The 17,525-nt window shown below is 35.5% G+C and overlaps 2 protein-coding genes across 2 annotated transcripts; both read left to right on the top strand.

The window, feature by feature from the left end:
* Nucleotides 1-397: 397 nt before the first annotated feature.
* Nucleotides 398-2,738, top strand: lratb.2 (lecithin retinol acyltransferase b, tandem duplicate 2). Its single transcript, XM_084099322.1, has 2 exons — nucleotides 398-1,038; nucleotides 2,303-2,738. The coding sequence occupies exons 1-2, from the start codon at nucleotides 532-534 to the stop codon at nucleotides 2,456-2,458; spliced, it is 663 nt and encodes a 220-aa protein (XP_083955448.1). The 5' UTR covers nucleotides 398-531; the 3' UTR covers nucleotides 2,459-2,738.
* Nucleotides 2,739-3,925: 1,187 nt separating this feature from the next.
* rbm46 (RNA binding motif protein 46) lies at nucleotides 3,926-8,773 on the top strand. Its single transcript, XM_084106691.1, has 5 exons — nucleotides 3,926-4,056; nucleotides 4,691-5,028; nucleotides 5,214-5,343; nucleotides 6,157-6,957; nucleotides 8,031-8,773. The coding sequence occupies exons 1-5, from the start codon at nucleotides 3,951-3,953 to the stop codon at nucleotides 8,222-8,224; spliced, it is 1,569 nt and encodes a 522-aa protein (XP_083962817.1). The 5' UTR covers nucleotides 3,926-3,950; the 3' UTR covers nucleotides 8,225-8,773.
* Nucleotides 8,774-17,525: the final 8,752 nt, after the last annotated feature.

The raw sequence follows: 17,525 nt of genomic DNA, 5'->3' as shown, positions 1-17,525 counted from the left end.
AAATCTTAGTTAATGCTGATCTTAACATTTATTAGTATATTTTTTAAGATCAAAAGTTGCATTTGTTAACATTAGATAATGCACTGTGAACATTTTGAACTTGCATGCTAGGATTAGGAATATATTGCTCATTGTTCATTGCAAAATGAGACCTTACTGTAAAGTGTAACAATTTTATTTAACCAAGGAGAATATTGAAAATTTTTAACAAGTCAGTTATTGGTTTTAAGGACTTACATCGGCATTGCTGCAACATTTGTTCATTATACAATCAGCAATACCTTTCTTTGTTCCAGATATAGAAAACATTAGGCAATTTTATCCAAAAAGGGTGAGAAGGTCTACAGAGTCATTGGGTAACTATGCTTTGTTTGTTTCAATGGGCATGTGATGTACTTATTCTGGAGCTTTTTTCTGAGAAAAAAAAAGCCCTGTGTTTGTAATCCTCACGCCCCCTCCCGAGTCTGCCTCGACTGGGATAAAGCCTGCAGGTGCCAGACCATCCAGAAGCTCACCACTTCTCCCGTGAGGATGTTTCCCCTACAGTTCCTCAGCCTGTTTAATATTGCAGTGGCCACAATCTCTGAAGAAAAAAAGAAGCAGCAAGTGGTCCAACATGACATCTCCAATTATAAAAGAGGAGATCTGCTAGAGGTCCCTCGAACTCTCTTTACACACTTTGGAATTTATCTGGGGAACAACCGTGTGGCTCACCTCATTCCTGATATCTTGCCAGTCTTGACCACTGAACAGAAGGTCATTGAGAAAATGGTGACTAACAACCGGCTGATTTTGGGTGTGATAGCAAAAAAAGCAAGTGTCCGCGTGGACTCAGTGGAGGACTTTGCATATGGATCAGAGATTCTGGTCAACCATATGGACAAGGTGTGCAGTCGGCCACCGTTAGCCGGAGAAGAGGTGGCTAGAAGAGCTGAGAAGCTCTTGGGCTCCGTGGCTTACAGTCTGCTGTGGTACAACTGTGAGCATTATGTCATGTACTGCAGATACGGCACCAACATGAGCTTTCAGACCTACCAGGTGAGATGTTTCAGAAGAGAGAGCAAAATCAGAAGTCTGTGATAAGCATGTTCAAAAGAAATCTGTCAAAAGAAATAAAGAGGTTATTTTCATGTACTCTTGAAATAATTCATCTGAAGCTCTGAAATTTGTAAATCTTCAGTATTATTAACAACTTCAATATTCAGTACCAAAATAGACTTTCTTGGGTTGCTTTGGTAGAATATATTTGTGACCATAAAACCATGCCAACATGAATTTATGTAATCTACAAGGACTAAAGGAAGTAAAACTAAGTCTTAAAACTCTTTAAGCATTTCATCTCTCGCTATGTTGTTACTTTCAATCAATAGGAGACTGACACTTTTGCAAAAAATTGCATTGACTAAAAAGTCTTGAAATTAGGATAAAAATATCTTTAGCTTTTGAACCATGTCTAATTCCATTTCAAATGGGATTACGCACAAAAATTAGGTTAAGAAATGTAATGTGATTGAGAAATATAAATCACTTTTATGCAAGACATTGTTGGTGAGTGTGTAGGGTTGTAGTAAAATAGCAAATATATCAGTTATAGCAGTATATATATTCTGCTTAAATCACAAAAGATTCGGTTCACCAACAGGTCAAACAAAAAACAACATGTATGAGTTGCATAAAAACTATGAAGTGGAAGAGAACAGGCAGACATGAACATGAGTTTAGACTATTAGACCGTTAACATTAGAGGTGATTTGTTCTATTTATTTATATTTATGATTCAGTTGCTCCAGTTGGTGTTGAGCAAGAATGTTAATCTGCAGATTCCAGGCAACAGGCAGTAATCTCTTTGAAACTCTTTGCGTACACACACATCATCTTTCTTTCTTTTTTCAGTCTAAAAGATGATGATATTCCAACAGCATGACAAAACTAACCACTCTCCAACAGTGGTGGATATGATTTTGCCACAAGAATCTAAAATATAGGCTCATCAAAGGACAACTATTCTGTTTTTTGTTTTGTTAGGCTCTCTAAATGATCTGTTTTCCATTAAATGGAAATGAACCATGGAAATCAGGACATCTGTGGTGGCACTTAAAAAAAAATGCATTTATAACACAATTTGGGAAAATTCCACCAATGCAACACCAAAGAAAGTCATTACTGTCAGTGTTTAGAGAGATTTAAGATCCTCAACTGACCTTTCTCATTTAAAAAATAAAAAAATAAAAAAATATAATCTTTTTAATTGAATGCAAATGCAAAATTCTAAACTTTGGAATTCTTGTTTTCTCCCCAACAGTTCTGCAAAGCTGTGCGCAAGATTGTGTGCAGCAAGACAAGTTCTCTTCTAAGTTTTCTGTTGTGCTTGTTCATTATGTTTTATCTGGAATCTGTGTCCATCTTTGTAATTTTACCCACGGTTTTCATCCCAGGCACTATTTGGATGGCATCCTGAAGCTGTGTCAAACAACTGTCTGGAGACAACAGGATATTTTTTTGGAATTTTTGTTTCCATTGTTCATTATTTAGTTCAACATAGTGCTTCATTACTCTAAAGCACATTTTTTTAAGACTTATCAGGACAAAGAAGACCTTTCGATTAAACCTGTGATCTTTCCAGTATTGTCATGTTAATAGCCTATCAGATAATTTATTTTGATACTGTGGTGACTTACAATAGGCCTATTGCCATATCAGTAGGCTTATTAATTAAAGGACATTTATGTTTTTGTCTGTAAATGTTGTCTATTCATGTACGATTCATGTATAGCCTATATATATATATATATATATATATATATATATATATATATATATATATATATAGCCTACTTGAAGGTAGCTACTTAAAGAATGTCATATATTTAGGAAAACCATGGTACTCAGTCTAAATAGTGGGACACTTTTTGCCATTGAGATGACTTACTACAAAAAGTATCCCAATCAACCTGAAATAAATAAATAAATAAATACCATATAATATTTTTAGCATAATTCTCCCAGATTTTCCTCAGAATTTTGATTTCCATGCACTTATTTTTATTTTATTTTTCCCCCTCTTGAACGTTAATTACGTAAATGTAAGTTGCAGATCAAATGTAGCCCTGCTGCAAAAACGCCCGGACAGCTCATTAGTTGAAAACACGACCGACCGTCGGGTAAATAGTGTTTGTCGTAACGTTAACAATAACATTTCGTCAACAACATCGAATCGTCGTCGATCATCAAGTGTCACACAAAGTTATCCCCGTAATTTACGTTTATTAATTAATTTATTGTGTGGCCAAAAGGTAAGAGAAGCGGTTTAATTGCATCAGTATCAGTTTGAACAATTCCAGTGTCATTTTTTCACGAGAGCTGATAACAGAAGTGTGTCACACATTACTCGCATAATACTATTATTAACTCACAGCTTGGTATATAAAATATATTCGACTAAGAAAACTAGTTTGGTTGACCCTTTTGCTTCCCGCTCGTTTACATGGTCTGGCTGTTCTGTTCTGAATATTAACTTTTTACCTCAAAATCCTGACATACTTTTTTTTGTTAAGACTCTCGAAGGTTTTATATAGTAGTGAATTGTTTTATTAGTTTATGCAGTTTTATTGGTGTTTTCATAAAAAAATGGACGTTAAATTCGTATAAGAACGTATATTTTGTTACTTGACAGGTCGTTAGTTAAAATGCTAATTGTGTTTGCTAGCTGAGAAAAGCTGCGTTTCTACGCGAGCCTTAAATCTCACACTCGTCAATTGTCATTTTATCAATAGATATAGATATTTGTGTGTAACACCTTTACGTTTTTCTACTTAGTAGGCCTACTTATACACGTACGTCATTTGAACTTTCATAAATAGAGAGGCTCAAGTGTGATACCTGACACAACGATTTTTTTTGGTAGCGTGATCATGGATGAAGGCAACATCATTCAGTCATCTGAGAACAGTATGATGGACAGCTCGAAAGAAGCTGCTCTTTTATCCCTGATGGACAGGACAGGCTATAGCATGGTTCAGGAAAATGGACAGAGAAAGTTTGGTGGTCCACCTCCAGGTAATATGGAAACTGCATACAAGATATCATCTAAGTTAGGCCCCATGAATAATTTATGTATGGGCCAGAATGGAGAAATATTGTTGACCAGTAGCCAAATAGCTATTTAGGTATTATTTTAAGCACCTGATGTAGATAAATCAGCCTTTATAAAATCTCTGGATCCTGGGACAAATTGTCCATCCTCTCCACAAATGACTACAAACTTACAATGAGCTTTATTCTGTTTCGTTACAATCCAATAATTTCAATATTGATAGAATCAAGCTCCAGACAATGCTTTTTCTTGCTTAATATCATTCATCGCATCATATTAAGAAGGTAAAATGACTGCAAATGTAATTTCATGTTGTCTTCAACAGTTTACAGTTAGATTGATTTATAAGAATATGATTTGTAAGTAGTCAAGAAAGTTTAAATTGCTCCACTCCTAATGATGTATTATTAATCATCTTTAATTTTTTTTTATTAGCCTGTATCATAATTTACCATAAAATGTGCAATAATATTGCTGTAAAACATTACTGTAATAAAATTAAGACTGGAATGCTATAATACAAAACCATTCAAACTTGATATTTTTAGTTTCATCAGATAGTGGTGTTCATAATAATAAACTAAAGTTATGTCTCAGGTTGGGAGGGCCCCCCTCCTCCACGAGGATGTGAGGTGTTTGTGGGTAAAATCCCCAGAGACATGTACGAAGACGAGCTGGTACCTGTTTTTGAGCGGGCCGGTTGCATCTACGAGTTTCGTCTGATGATGGAGTTCAGTGGGGAGAACCGTGGCTACGCCTTCGTCATGTACACAACGCGCGAGGGAGCCCAACATGCAATCCAGCTCCTGGACAACTTCGAAATCCGCCCTGGAAAGTTCATAGGAGTATGTGTAAGTCTGGACAACTGCCGCCTTTTTATCGGCTCCATCCCGAAAGACAAGAAAAAGGAGGAGATCCAAGAAGAAATGATGAAGGTCAGTATATCACATGACTGCAAACATTAGAAACTACACGGAACTGTAAAAACTGTATGACATGTTCACAAGCACCATCTTGTGAACAAAAATCTTAAAAGGAATTTACATTTTATTACATTACAGAAAGCAAGTCGGCTGTGATCTAATGTCTAATCTATTTTTTATTGCAATTCTAAATCCAGGTGACTGAAGGGGTGGTGGATGTGATTGTGTATCCCAGTGCAATGGACAGGATGAAGAATCGTGGCTTTGCCTTTGTCGAGTATGAATCCCACAAGGCAGCTGCCATGGCTCGCAGGAAACTCATACCAGGTTCGAAAGCACAGTGGAAATATACAAAAAGATTTATTTTTGGTGGTACTTGATATGGCAAGCATTATTAGTTCTATTGCTCATATATTAGATATATTAGTTTTCACTGCTTTGCAATCTTTAATCAAAATAGAAAAACTCACTATGCCTTTTGAAATGACTTTACTTTTTGGCCAACCATGCCTCTTTTTCTCCAGCCACCTGGGTACATGCTGGTATGTAATGACAACTTTTCACTATTCAGTCAATTCCTCATTATTTTTCTTATTGAATATATTCTAGTTGGTTATGGAAGTAAAACAAGTGATCTTTTCCGGAAAATCCAAGGGAAGTCCCTTGGAAAAAAAACCCCCACACATGATATTTTGTAAATAAATAATTTTATTTCAGACAGATAGTAATAAAGTGGATTATAAAATAAAGTGGCTGGAGAAGCATGCCAAAAATAGAAACTTAATTTATTATAATGGGAGCAAATTATTATTCGATGCGTCTGTGTGCCCACTGTATACAGTGTATTCTGTTTTTTTATTTATTTTTTATTTAAAGGACAATAATTTGTAGTAATCAAGCAGGCAGGACTGCTTGATTACTAAAATCAGTAATCAAGTAATCAAGCAGGCTGCAAATAAAAATGTAAAATATGCAACTATCACACTATTTTGAAAGTGTAACCAATTTGGTGGGCGATGTTTAAATTTTAGCGGGTGCATATTTCACAAGGGTTTGAGCTTGACACTTCAACATTATACTTGTTAGAACTATTCACAAATACGCAACTAACTGTGTGTCAATGTCCACTCTATGTTTCAGGAACATTTCAGTTGTGGGGTCACACCATCCAGGTTGACTGGGCAGAACCTGAAAAGGAATTAGATGAGGAAACCATGCAACGAGTGCGAGTCCTCTATGTTCGTAACCTCATGCTGAGCACCATGGAGGAGACGCTTCGCTCTGAGTTCTCACGCCTGAAGCCTGGCTCTGTGGAACGTGTTAAGAAGCTGACCGATTATGCCTTCATCCACTTCTATAACCGTGAGGATGCCCTAACTGCTCTCGAGTCCATGAATGGGAAAGTTATTGATGGTTCGCCCATCGAGGTGACTCTTGCCAAGCCTGTCAGCAAAGATGGGAACAAAAGATCCGGACCACGGGGTAGCCACAATGGAATGGCAGCTGGCGGAAACTACAGTGATTCCAGCTTCTTGTTCCAAAGCAGAGATGATGTGAACTTTGGAACAGGAGCAATGGGTGATGGGTTATCTGCACGCCCCCTGAGCCTGCCGCCTCACTTGGGCAGCCCGTATGCAGTGGACTTGGATCGCTGTGCGTATCCATTCCTACCAGGATCCACTTTGGTCCCAGTCAGCCTGAACACCCTGAAGCCCAGCCAGCTGTGCTCAGCTGTATCATTGCTGGATTACTACTGCCACAAGAATGACTGGTCTCTGCCTGAGTATCACCTCTACTCCCTAGCCGGACAGGAGGGGAAAATACTGCTCATCTACAAAGTAGTCATCAGCAGCACCAGGAGCAGCTTCATGCCTGATAAAGTCTGCACCATATTAGAGGATGCCAAGGAGCTTGCTGCTCAGAATGCACTCTGGAACCTGGGTTAGTTTCTCTCAGTTGTTCTCTGGTTTCTGTAATTTTCTTTTCGGTACAACATTTAAAGGAATACCAGGTTACATACAAATTGAAATTAGGAGTGCACTGATATTAAAATTCTGGCTGATACATAAAGTATTAGACAGGGGTCGGCAACCTTATGGCACGCTGAAGGATAATAACAGGAGCGCGCACCTCCGGTCTCGGGAATGCTTTGTCCGATCTGCATGCCAGCAAAGGTTAAAATCTCTCACATCAAAAGTATTTTTAACTTAATAAAACAGGCTGTAACTATGGGGAATGATTACCTTAAAAATGTACATCCATATGCAAGTTTTAGGGACTTTATTTAAATTAAATACATAGGCCTACACCTCTTTAGCTATTGTCATGTCATGTGTCAGTGATTATCCCTCTGCGGGTCAATTTTCATAGGTTACTGACCCCTGGTATAAGACAATAATTACTTTCATGTTATGGCTGAAACTAAAAAAAGAATACTTTAAGAAATTCATACTTTTATTAAGCAAAGACAATTGAATTGATCAAAAGTGGCACAAAATAAATTTACAGTGGTACAAATATTTCAAAATTGCTTTCTATCTTCAAAGAGTCCTGAAAAAATGTCACAGTTTCCACAAAAATATTAAGCAGCACAACTGTTTTCAGCATTGATAATAATAAGAAATGTTTCTTGAGCACCAAATCAGCATATCTGAATAATTTCTGAAGGATCATGTCACATTTTAAAATATATTAAAGTAGAACAGTTTTTTAAAATTGTTTTTAAAATTGTGATAATATTTCACAATTGACTGTTTTACGGTATTTTTAATACGTAAAAAAAACATTTCTTCAAAAACATTTAAAAAATCTTACCAACCCCCAACTTTTTAATGTGTATATGTCAAATATCAACTGATATATATCCTAAATTGATTGTTACAGATAAATTAAAATGTAACTATTGTCTAACAAGCAGTATGCTACCAATATATTGTGCAAACTACTTTCAGTATGTACGCACTTGTTAAAGTGTGTTTTCTATGTGCTTGTGTGTGTGTGTTTCCCTATAACAGATTGCTCTATCAGTTCCCCTGGCTCCCCTGTGAATGTTTCTTCTCCCGCACCTTCTGCCTCTGGTTTCCTGTCCTTTGGATGCAGGTCTCTGCCTTACCAAGCGTACCCCATGTCCTCCATCTCGCCTCCTCTACCCATCTCCTGCTCCTCTGCCCAAAGACTTTACATCCCCAACCAGTCATCGTTCCTGTAGTCAAGCCATCCAGTAACTGAAAAGTTACTTTACTTGCAGTGTGTTTCTTAAATGTTCATATTCTTAAATGTCATTTTTATTGTTTCACATATTTTTCGGTTTAGTGCTGTTTTCATAGAATGACTAGCTGCGGCAGGATTTTCTTTCTTTTTTTTCATTTACATACTGTAACTTTTACTGTTGTTGTTTGTTTAGCTGAGTATTTTATATATTCTGTTAGGGTGTTTATTTCCCTTTTTTATTCTTAAGAAGTAAGTTATTTACTTGCATTAGAAACAGTGTTTGAATAGAAACTAAAGATATAAACTGTTAAAATTAGCAAAAAACAGACGCATCTTCTTAATACTGCAATAGTGAGTAGGTAATGTTGCACGTTCAACTTTGTGTTACATTCCCCCTGGCAGATTAAATTTCATAATTTCATTTTGATTGTTCATTTATTATGGATTTAAAAAGAATGTTTTGATAAAATGACCAACAATGCTCAAACATTATAACCACCCAGTCAAGCATGCAGTCAGTACATTAAAGATGCTCTTTTATATTGTTTTTGTATTTGTTTTTTGTTTTGTTTCCTGCGCTCGTCCTCAATTTATAAGCTAGGTAGGTTGCTAGGTATATGGATACCTAGCGAATTGAATGCAGTGTCATGCAAAAGCAAAACTTTACATCATAATCTCATCATGTCTAGCTTCATAACGCAACCCGCTCCATGTAATATAAAACAGCTTTTATTAGTCTTTTATAATTTCCTTATGTGTTATAATTTTAAACACTTTTAAGTCATTTGAAGCATGTTTATTGTAATTATTTCTGAGTCAGATATTATTTGATTAAGGTAATTAAACCAAGTAAATATTCAAAAAGTATAGAATAATACATCTTTATTAAACTCAAAGGGCAATTAAGTTTTGTGCATACAAAATTAAATGGACTCTGACACTAGGATCCAATTAACTTTATTTTGCATAAAAAGTTAAAATATCCATGACTATATAAAATACAATCAAATTGTGCAAATTATATAATTAAAACTGTGCACGTGGTGACAATTTAGTATACTTGTGTGTCAAGCTCCTGGCTTGACTCATTGCTGTCCTCTTTTCAGTAATTGGATAACCTCTGCTATGCTAAGAAGTAGATTAAATTGGCAATGGAGATGCTGTCTGTTGTGCAATGGTGGGCCTTTCTGCCAGTGTTGCTGCTCACAGAATGTGCTGAGGCTTTGTAGGGCCACTCCAGTGATTTCTAATGAGATTTTTGATGCTTTGGAGCCAGTCTATGTTCATAACAGTGAGAGATGTAAACCAGTATGGAGAATAGACAGAATACTCTCATTATAAGAGCTGTATAAGGTTTGTAAGATCTTTTTAGGACACGAAATGAATTGTTTCTTTACAAAATATAGCCATTAGTGTGCTTTTTGTGTTTTATTGACTTTATTATATCCATATGCTTTACAGGACAGTACAGAGCGAGAAAGGGAAATGGTGTGATTTGGAAGCGCGGACTGAACCTGAACCGCCATTGCATAAATCCTACAATTTTACTTATTAGAATTTACTTACTAGAAATGTGTTCTACATATTGCCTTACCTTTACTCTTCAATTCTTTAGCCTCTTTTTTTATTGATGTCTATAAAGGACCATGGGACTGGCATCCATGAAGTACACCAGATAAGCAGATGTTTGAAGAAGCTCAGGGGACGTCTTTCGATCCAATTCAGGCATGTGGCTGCAACTCATCCCAATTCAATTGGGACATTTCTAACATTGGTTTATTAAAGCATTTTTATGTCCTTTTTAGGGAAGGAAGAACAGGGTTTGCTGAACAAAAGTAGCACCTCGGTTCATCATTACTTCTTCATTCTTGTCATCAGGTGTACTGTAAAAGTACAGCAGGTGCTTTTGGTAAGTACTGTGAAACTTCACATAATTTGTAGTTTGAATAGGCCAACAGTATAGGCACTAAAAATGACAGTCTTACCCCAGGTCTGGTAATTACTTTTTCGAAGCTGTTGGAAATTAACCTGTCCACTCTGGGTACTGATAAATACTTTCATGATGTCATGAGGTCTATTAGCATTTCGTACTGTGAGACACTTCACCTGTTTGGCGTTATTGTGGTGGCCATTGACGTCACATATACTTCATTGGATTCAAAGGGAGTACTTCAGCTTTGAAAATACTGAAGGGAGCAGTGAAGGGGGCTTTTTAACATGACATCTTCAGAAATCCTGCAGTAACCTTGGAAACCATAGCCAAAAGCTGTGTTGCTAGAGAAACTATGTTATCCCCTCTCAAAAGATGAGGTCAAGCAGTTTCCAGGAAGGAAAGCTTTGCCTGCACTTAAAAGGTGATGTTTAGGATTAACGGACCATTTTGGTGTATCTCGGTATTTGCTATTTGAACAAATATTCAACATTTCTTTTGTATTGACTCTTCTCATTGATGCATTATACTTGTGTCCACTTATTAAATGTTAGTCAATGTGATGTCCGTCAAATAGCCTACCTATTTAGTAAAACAAACTGCAGGATGAACCAATGTGCCATTTGTCCCATAGAATCAGACTTTCCTGTTAAAATTAAATTAAAATTACTGTGGCTTAGGACACATTTTTTTTGCATAAAGGTACCATCTTCAATGCCTATCACTAGGGGGCAGTGCAACACTTTGTGGCTGCAAAATTGTCCCAATTCCACTGAATTTATGTCGAGGTGATTGCTTGAGCTCTGTGAATATTTTCCTTTATTTTCCCAGAATAGGTTTTATGCAGTTCACTTATGGATATCTATTCATTACACACCCCCTCCTCAAGTATGTCACATATATTATTTTTTATTTATTTATTCCATGATCATATATAATTTTGACCTCAATTACATTGTGCACTTTGAACATGATTGAGAATGAATGTTAAGGTGGGTAGTTGTTGCCAATTTTTAGTGAATGCATCTTTATGTAGCTCTTTGCTTCTTGTTTTTTCTTCATAAAGTGAGTGGCAGAGGTCACATGTTGGTAATAGTATTCTACAAAAGACTGTTGCCTCCTACAAAATGACGTGTCCAGTTCCTTAAAGTTCACCTGTAGTCAATCATTTTAACCCTTAAAACACCTTTGATCACCAAAATGATGTTTTTTTACTGTAAAAAAAAAAAAAATTCTTTGTGCCTTGAAAAAGCTTGAATGTAACTCTATACCCACTTGCTTCATTTAGTACACAGCAAAAACTCCAGTGTTAAATGAACTCTCCTGGGAGTTTATATGGCTCCAGACTCAAGAGTGTTAAAGTGTTAAAATAAAAATGAGTTGATTCAGTGATTCAGGTCAAATTATGATTATGTCAAAACATAACCAATACCACCTGATCAACTTTTCTCTTTGTTCATCTGAGAGTTATAACTCATTCATTCATTCATTCATTCATTCATTCATTCATTCATTCATTCATTCATTCATTCATTCATTCATTCATTCATTTCTCTTTTATTCTTTTCATGAAAATGCATTATTTATACAAGGCACATACAATTCATTTGAATTTTCCTTTACATTTCCATGATCAGAAAGGAGCAGATGGAAGAATAATATTCTTATATTTATCTGCCCCCTTTATAGACATAAATAGTAGATGGCATTAACATTGTTCCCTCCACCATCCCCCAAAATTTATTAACATAAATAGTAGATGTCATTAGCATTGCTCCCTCCACCATCACCCAAACTCCAACATATCTGATATTTGTTTAAACGTTTTACAATGATCACATACAGTCCAAATCAAAATTCAGTTTGATATAATTCAAGTTGTTTCTTTTTATAACTCCTTTTAAATTCCAAAATATTTTTACAACTTTTTAAATCTTTCCTTAGAGAATTCCATGCTTTTACTCCAGCAACAGACAAACACATTTGTTTCAGGTTTGTTCGTGCTATTAGATGTTTAAAGTCATACGGCCGTCTGTGATTTCCATCTTCAGAAGTAAAAACAAATAACTTTTGTAAGTCATGTGGAAGAGCTTTGCTTCTAGCTTTGAACATCACTAATAGAGTTTGTAATTCTACAATGTCTTTAAATTTTAATAATCCTGACCTAATAAAGAGTGGATTTGTGTGGTCTCTATATCCTGCTTTGAAAATAATGCGAATGGCTCTTTTCTGTAAAATAAATAAAGGCATAGTGTTACTATGATATGTATTTCCCCATATTTCTACACAATAGTTTAAATAAGGCAAAATCATTGAACAATATAACATTTTCATTGTATTATACGGTAAACTGTATTTAACCTTATTCAAAATAAATAGGCTTTTTGCCATCTTATTTTTTAAATGCAATATATGACTTTTCCACGTCAATTTCTCATCTAAGGTGACTCCTAAAAATCTAATTTCAGACAGATAAGCTGACTTCCTCCTTTCTTTTATTGCTGAATATCATAAACTTTGTCTTATTCAAATTTAAAGATAATTTATTTACATCAAACCACAATTTTAGTTTAACCATTTCATCTTCAATATTATTAGCTAAAGTTTTCAAGTCATTTCCTGAACTGTATAAATTTGTATTGTCTGCAAATAATACATAGTGTAATTTTTTTGAAACCTCACAAATCTCATTTATATATAAAATAAAAAGTTTGGGTCCTAAAATTGAACCTTGTGGAAGTCCACATTCAATATTCATACATTCTGACCTATAACCGTCAAACTCAACATATTGTTGTCGTTGTTGTAAATAGCTGGTTAACCAATCCAGTACAACTCCTCTAATTCCATAAGTATATAATTTAGAAATAAGAATTTGATGATCTATAGTGTCAAATGCCTTCTTTAAATCAATGAACACTCCTATTTTGTATTTATTTCTGTCTATTGCGGTTGTAATGTCTTCAATAATTTTCACGATAGCCAAGCTTGTAGACCTATTTGACCTAAATCCGTACTGATTTTCATTTAATAATTCATGTTTTTCAATAAAGTTGTCTAATTTATTAACAAAGAGTTTTTCAAACACTTTGGAAAATTGAGGTAGGAGAGATACTGGTCTATAGTTATTAAAAATATGTTTATCTCCAGTTTTAAAAAAAGGTATTACCTTAGCTATTTTCATACTGTCTGGAAAAACTCCTTCTGTAAAAGAATAATTAATTATATAATATAATGGTTTAATAATGCAATCAATTGTGTTTTTTATTATTTTCATGTCAATACCATCACTATACGTTGAGGTCTTGTTTTTTAGCTTATAAACCACAGATAATATTTCATTTTCAGTCACCTCACCTAGATACATTGACTGCATAATCCTATTTTCCCTTTTCCAGACTCCCCCTAGCTGATCACTAGATATTGGTATTTCGTTTGCTAAGCTAGGTCCTACATTTACAAAGAATTGATTTAGTTCATGGACCATTTCATCTTTATTTTCAATCACCCTATTGTCCTTTTCAAAATATTTAGGTACAGTAGTTCCGTTCGTCCAGTCTTTTTCCCAATTACATTGTTCAGAATATTCCATGTAGCCTTTATATTATTTTTATTTTCATGCAACATTCTATTATAATAGTCCTTTTTTGCTTGTCTCAATATATCAGTCAACTTATTTTTGTATTTCTTATAGCGTTTTTCTGCATTCTCTGTTCTTGATTTGATAAACTCCTTATAAAGTCTATTTTTCTTTTTAGAAGCATTTTTTAATCCGTTTGTTATCCAAGGTTTACTATTTTGCCTTTGTTTGGATCTGCATGGGATCTCAGGACAATGCTTATTATACAAAGTAAGATAACATTTAAGAAAAGAATTATAAGCATTATTTACATCATCTGTGTACACCTCTTTCCACTCTTGTTTGATTAAATCATTCCTAAACTTATTAATATGATCAGCACTCCTTTTTCTTTTGTATATTTGATGGTCTACTGTTTTTTTAGGCAACTTATAGTCAAATATTGCAAATATAGGCAGATGGTCGCTTATATCATTTATTACCAACCCACTAGTAATGTGATTCTCCAAAACATTTGTAAAGATATTATCTATTAAAGTTGCACTTGTTGTGGTTATTCTGCTAGGCTTCGTTATTAATGGATACAACCCGTTTTTATATAATGTCTCAAAAAAATCTGAGTTTTGTATATGTGAATCTACCTTTAGAAGATCAATATTATAATCTCCACAAATTACGATATTTCGTTTATTATTTAGACCATGAATCATTTCTTCTAATTTATCTATGAAGGTTTCCACTTTTGATCCTGGTTTTCTATATACACATGAAACAACAATATTCCTATTTTGTTCTAATTCTATTTCTACAGCTACACTTTCCATTAAATCATTAATGGCTGTTGTCATGCATTTAACTGGTCTACATTTCAATTCATTATGGATATAGAGGGCCACTCCCCCTCCAGTCCTATTGGCTCTGTTGGTGACATATAAATCATAGCCCTTTAATTTCAGATCAACCTCCTTGCCTTTCTTTATCCATGTTTCAGATAAAGCAATTAACTTAAATCTTCCTTTAAGTGTCTCCAAAAAATGTTTGATTTCAGAAAAGTGTTTTGATAGACTTCTGCAATTGAAATGAATAAAAGAAAATGCCTGTTCAATTTGTACCTCATCAAATTGTTCCTCAGTGTAATACTGACAAGAGTTCCTAATATGATTAAATAAATTAGTCTCTGGATCCACATTATTTTCAAAATCATATGTATCACGTTCTATATAATCAACACTTGCAAAAGCTTCAGTCTTAAATGAAAAAGTCATGAGTTCCTTATAAGAGATCCAATAATCAAGCAGAAAAAAAGAATGATGCACTCACTATTGTCATTTGTACAGATCCAGGTCCTTCATTTTTCTCACCATAATCACCTTGACTTGTTCCGGAGGTCCATTCGTCCGGATGAAAACTTTTCCATTCCTGGTCCAGGTTGATTGAATTTTGACTTCCTTTTTCAGGGTACGGCTGGTCCAAGCAATTTCTGCATTTTTCTTTGTCAAGTGCTCATTTAAATACACTCCGGTGCCTTTAAGTTTCTTAGCTTCCTTCAGGATTTCCACCTTGTGCCTTCTACTTGCAAACTTGACAATAATTTTAGGTTTAGTTTTTTTGTCCTTACTTGGAAGAATGTAACATGCTGAAATTTGCTGACTGTCCAGAGGAATGGTTTTACTCTTCATGAAGCGCACCACTTGTTGCTCCAGGGTGTCAAGCTCCTCAGATGGTGCATCCTCACCTTGTTGGTCACCAGATAGGCCTGTAGCCCGGGCGTAACTTTGATGCCTAGTCTCTAGGCCGGTGATTACAAGGTCATCAGCTCTGGAATACTGTTCCAAGTCATCCACCCTTTGTTCCAGGAGCTCAATACGTTCATCCTTCTGTTGGATAATAGTTTTTAGTTGCCTGATCTCCTCCATGAGGCCTGTCAGTTTTCTTTGTTTTTCCACCACTTCACTTATTTCCCTTGACATAAAATTCAGGGAATTTTTAATTTCCGCCATTTCAGCTGCTATTTTTGCAGTAGTGGCCATTGTACTCCAAGCAGTCTTGACTTTTGTTGGATGTCAGTGCAATTTGATGATTTTAATGGATTTCATTAGGCATCTTACTCCAAGCCACGCCCCTCTTACTCCAAGCCACGCCCAGATACAACCCAGATAACTCAGATACAACAGCCAAACAAAATCTAAAGTTAATGATTTAAGGGTCAAGAGCCCAACTAAAGAAAACACTGATCACCATAACGTTGTCTTAAAAAAAATATTTTCTCCTTTGGCGATTCTGCTTGTTAAAGGGATAGTTCGCCCAAAAATGATATTTAAGCCATGATTTACTCACCCTCAAGCCGTTCGAGATGCATATGTCAATCTTTTTTCAGACGAACACATTTTCAGTTATTTTAGAAAATGTCTTAGATATTTCAGTGGTTATAATGTGAAGCAATGGGGTCCACAACGTTGAAGTCCGAAAATGTGCATGCATCCTTCTCAAAAATAATCCATCCGGCTCCAGCGGGATAAACGAAGGCCTTCTGAGGGTAATCCGTGCGGTTTTGTCGTAAAAATATACATATTTAAAACATTATAAACGAAAATAACTGGCTTCCGGTGGCGGTCGGCGCGCGTTCATGGAGATGGATGCTGGCGTATGACGCAGGACAAAAAGATAGGAAGCGTCGTGACGTAGAACGCGCATCTCCATCTCCATGAATGCGCGCCGACCGCCACCAGAAGCCAGTTATTTTCGTTTATAAAGTTTTAAATATGTATATTTTTACGACAAAACCGCACGGATTACCCTCAGAAGGCCTTCGTTTATCCCCCTGGAGCCGGATGGATTATTTTTGTGAAGGATGCATGTACATTTTTGGAACTTGAAGCAGCTGGACCCCATTGCTTCACATTATAACCACTGAAATATCTAAGACATTTTCTAAAATAACTGAAAATGTGTTCGTCTGAAAAAAGATTGACATATGCATCTCGAACGGCTTGAGGGTGAGTAAATCATGGCTTAAATATCATTTTTGGGCGAACTATCCCTTTAACATCAGGTGTCTTCAATAATGATCAATCATCACTCAATGAATCACTTAATGAGTTAATTAACTTTAACACTCTTGAGTGTTAATTTAACACTCATATTTTAACACTTTAACACTCTTGAATCTGGAGCCATATAAACTCCCAGGAGAGTTCATTTAACACTGGAGTTTTTGCTGTGTATACGCAGATCCATGAGTATGTAAATTAGTCCCGCCTCCACTCACGTCAGCTCAGAGATGCACTCGGTCAACTTTACTCAAGTTACGGTTGTAAACGCTGCACAATGGTATTGCTCTTTACAATGTCGGACACATAACAGTAATTAACATGATTAGCCTTTTGCTTGACTATGTTATCAAACAGCGAATAATGTTGCTAATGTTACACAAACTGCCTTCTAAAAATCAGCATCCTTAGAAATGCTTTGAACAACTTAGAGCATCAGTGGAGAAAGGCATATAGTTCATCATAACATCGTAAAATACATCATATACATAATTCACCCGCTACATTGCTAAATGACCCGATCATATCAACAGTAAAAAAAAATTCAGTATAGTAATGATGAAATGCTAAAACCCGCCGACACGTTGACGTAATTGGTTACAAGGTAGTTTGTGACGTCAGAAACATCAGCGATTTCAAACCGAGTTTTTGAGACTGTCTTTGGTTCACTGCAGTTTTAAGGAGAAAATACTCAGCAATGGTGTTGACTTATGAATTTACACATGGTTTGTCTGAAACC

The sequence above is a fragment of the Abramis brama genome, assembly GCF_963993115.1.
Source record: "Abramis brama genome assembly, chromosome: 2".
In the NCBI taxonomy this organism is placed as follows: domain Eukaryota; kingdom Metazoa; phylum Chordata; class Actinopteri; order Cypriniformes; family Leuciscidae; genus Abramis; species Abramis brama.
The sequence above is the reverse complement of the archived record's forward strand: the minus strand, read 5'-3'. Positions and strand labels throughout refer to the sequence as shown.

Coding starts and splice junctions, on each gene's coding strand:
- lratb.2 (XM_084099322.1), top strand. CDS start 532: ATGTTTCCCCTACAGTTCCTCAGCCTGTTTAATATTGCAGTGGCCACA. Junction 1,039..2,302: donor TGAGCTTTCAGACCTACCAG/GTGAGATGTTTC, acceptor TCTCCCCAACAG/TTCTGCAAAGCTGTGCGCAA.
- rbm46 (XM_084106691.1), top strand. CDS start 3,951: ATGATGGACAGCTCGAAAGAAGCTGCTCTTTTATCCCTGATGGACAGG. Junction 5,029..5,213: donor TCCAAGAAGAAATGATGAAG/GTCAGTATATCA, acceptor TTCTAAATCCAG/GTGACTGAAGGGGTGGTGGA. Junction 5,344..6,156: donor TCGCAGGAAACTCATACCAG/GTTCGAAAGCAC, acceptor TCTATGTTTCAG/GAACATTTCAGTTGTGGGGT.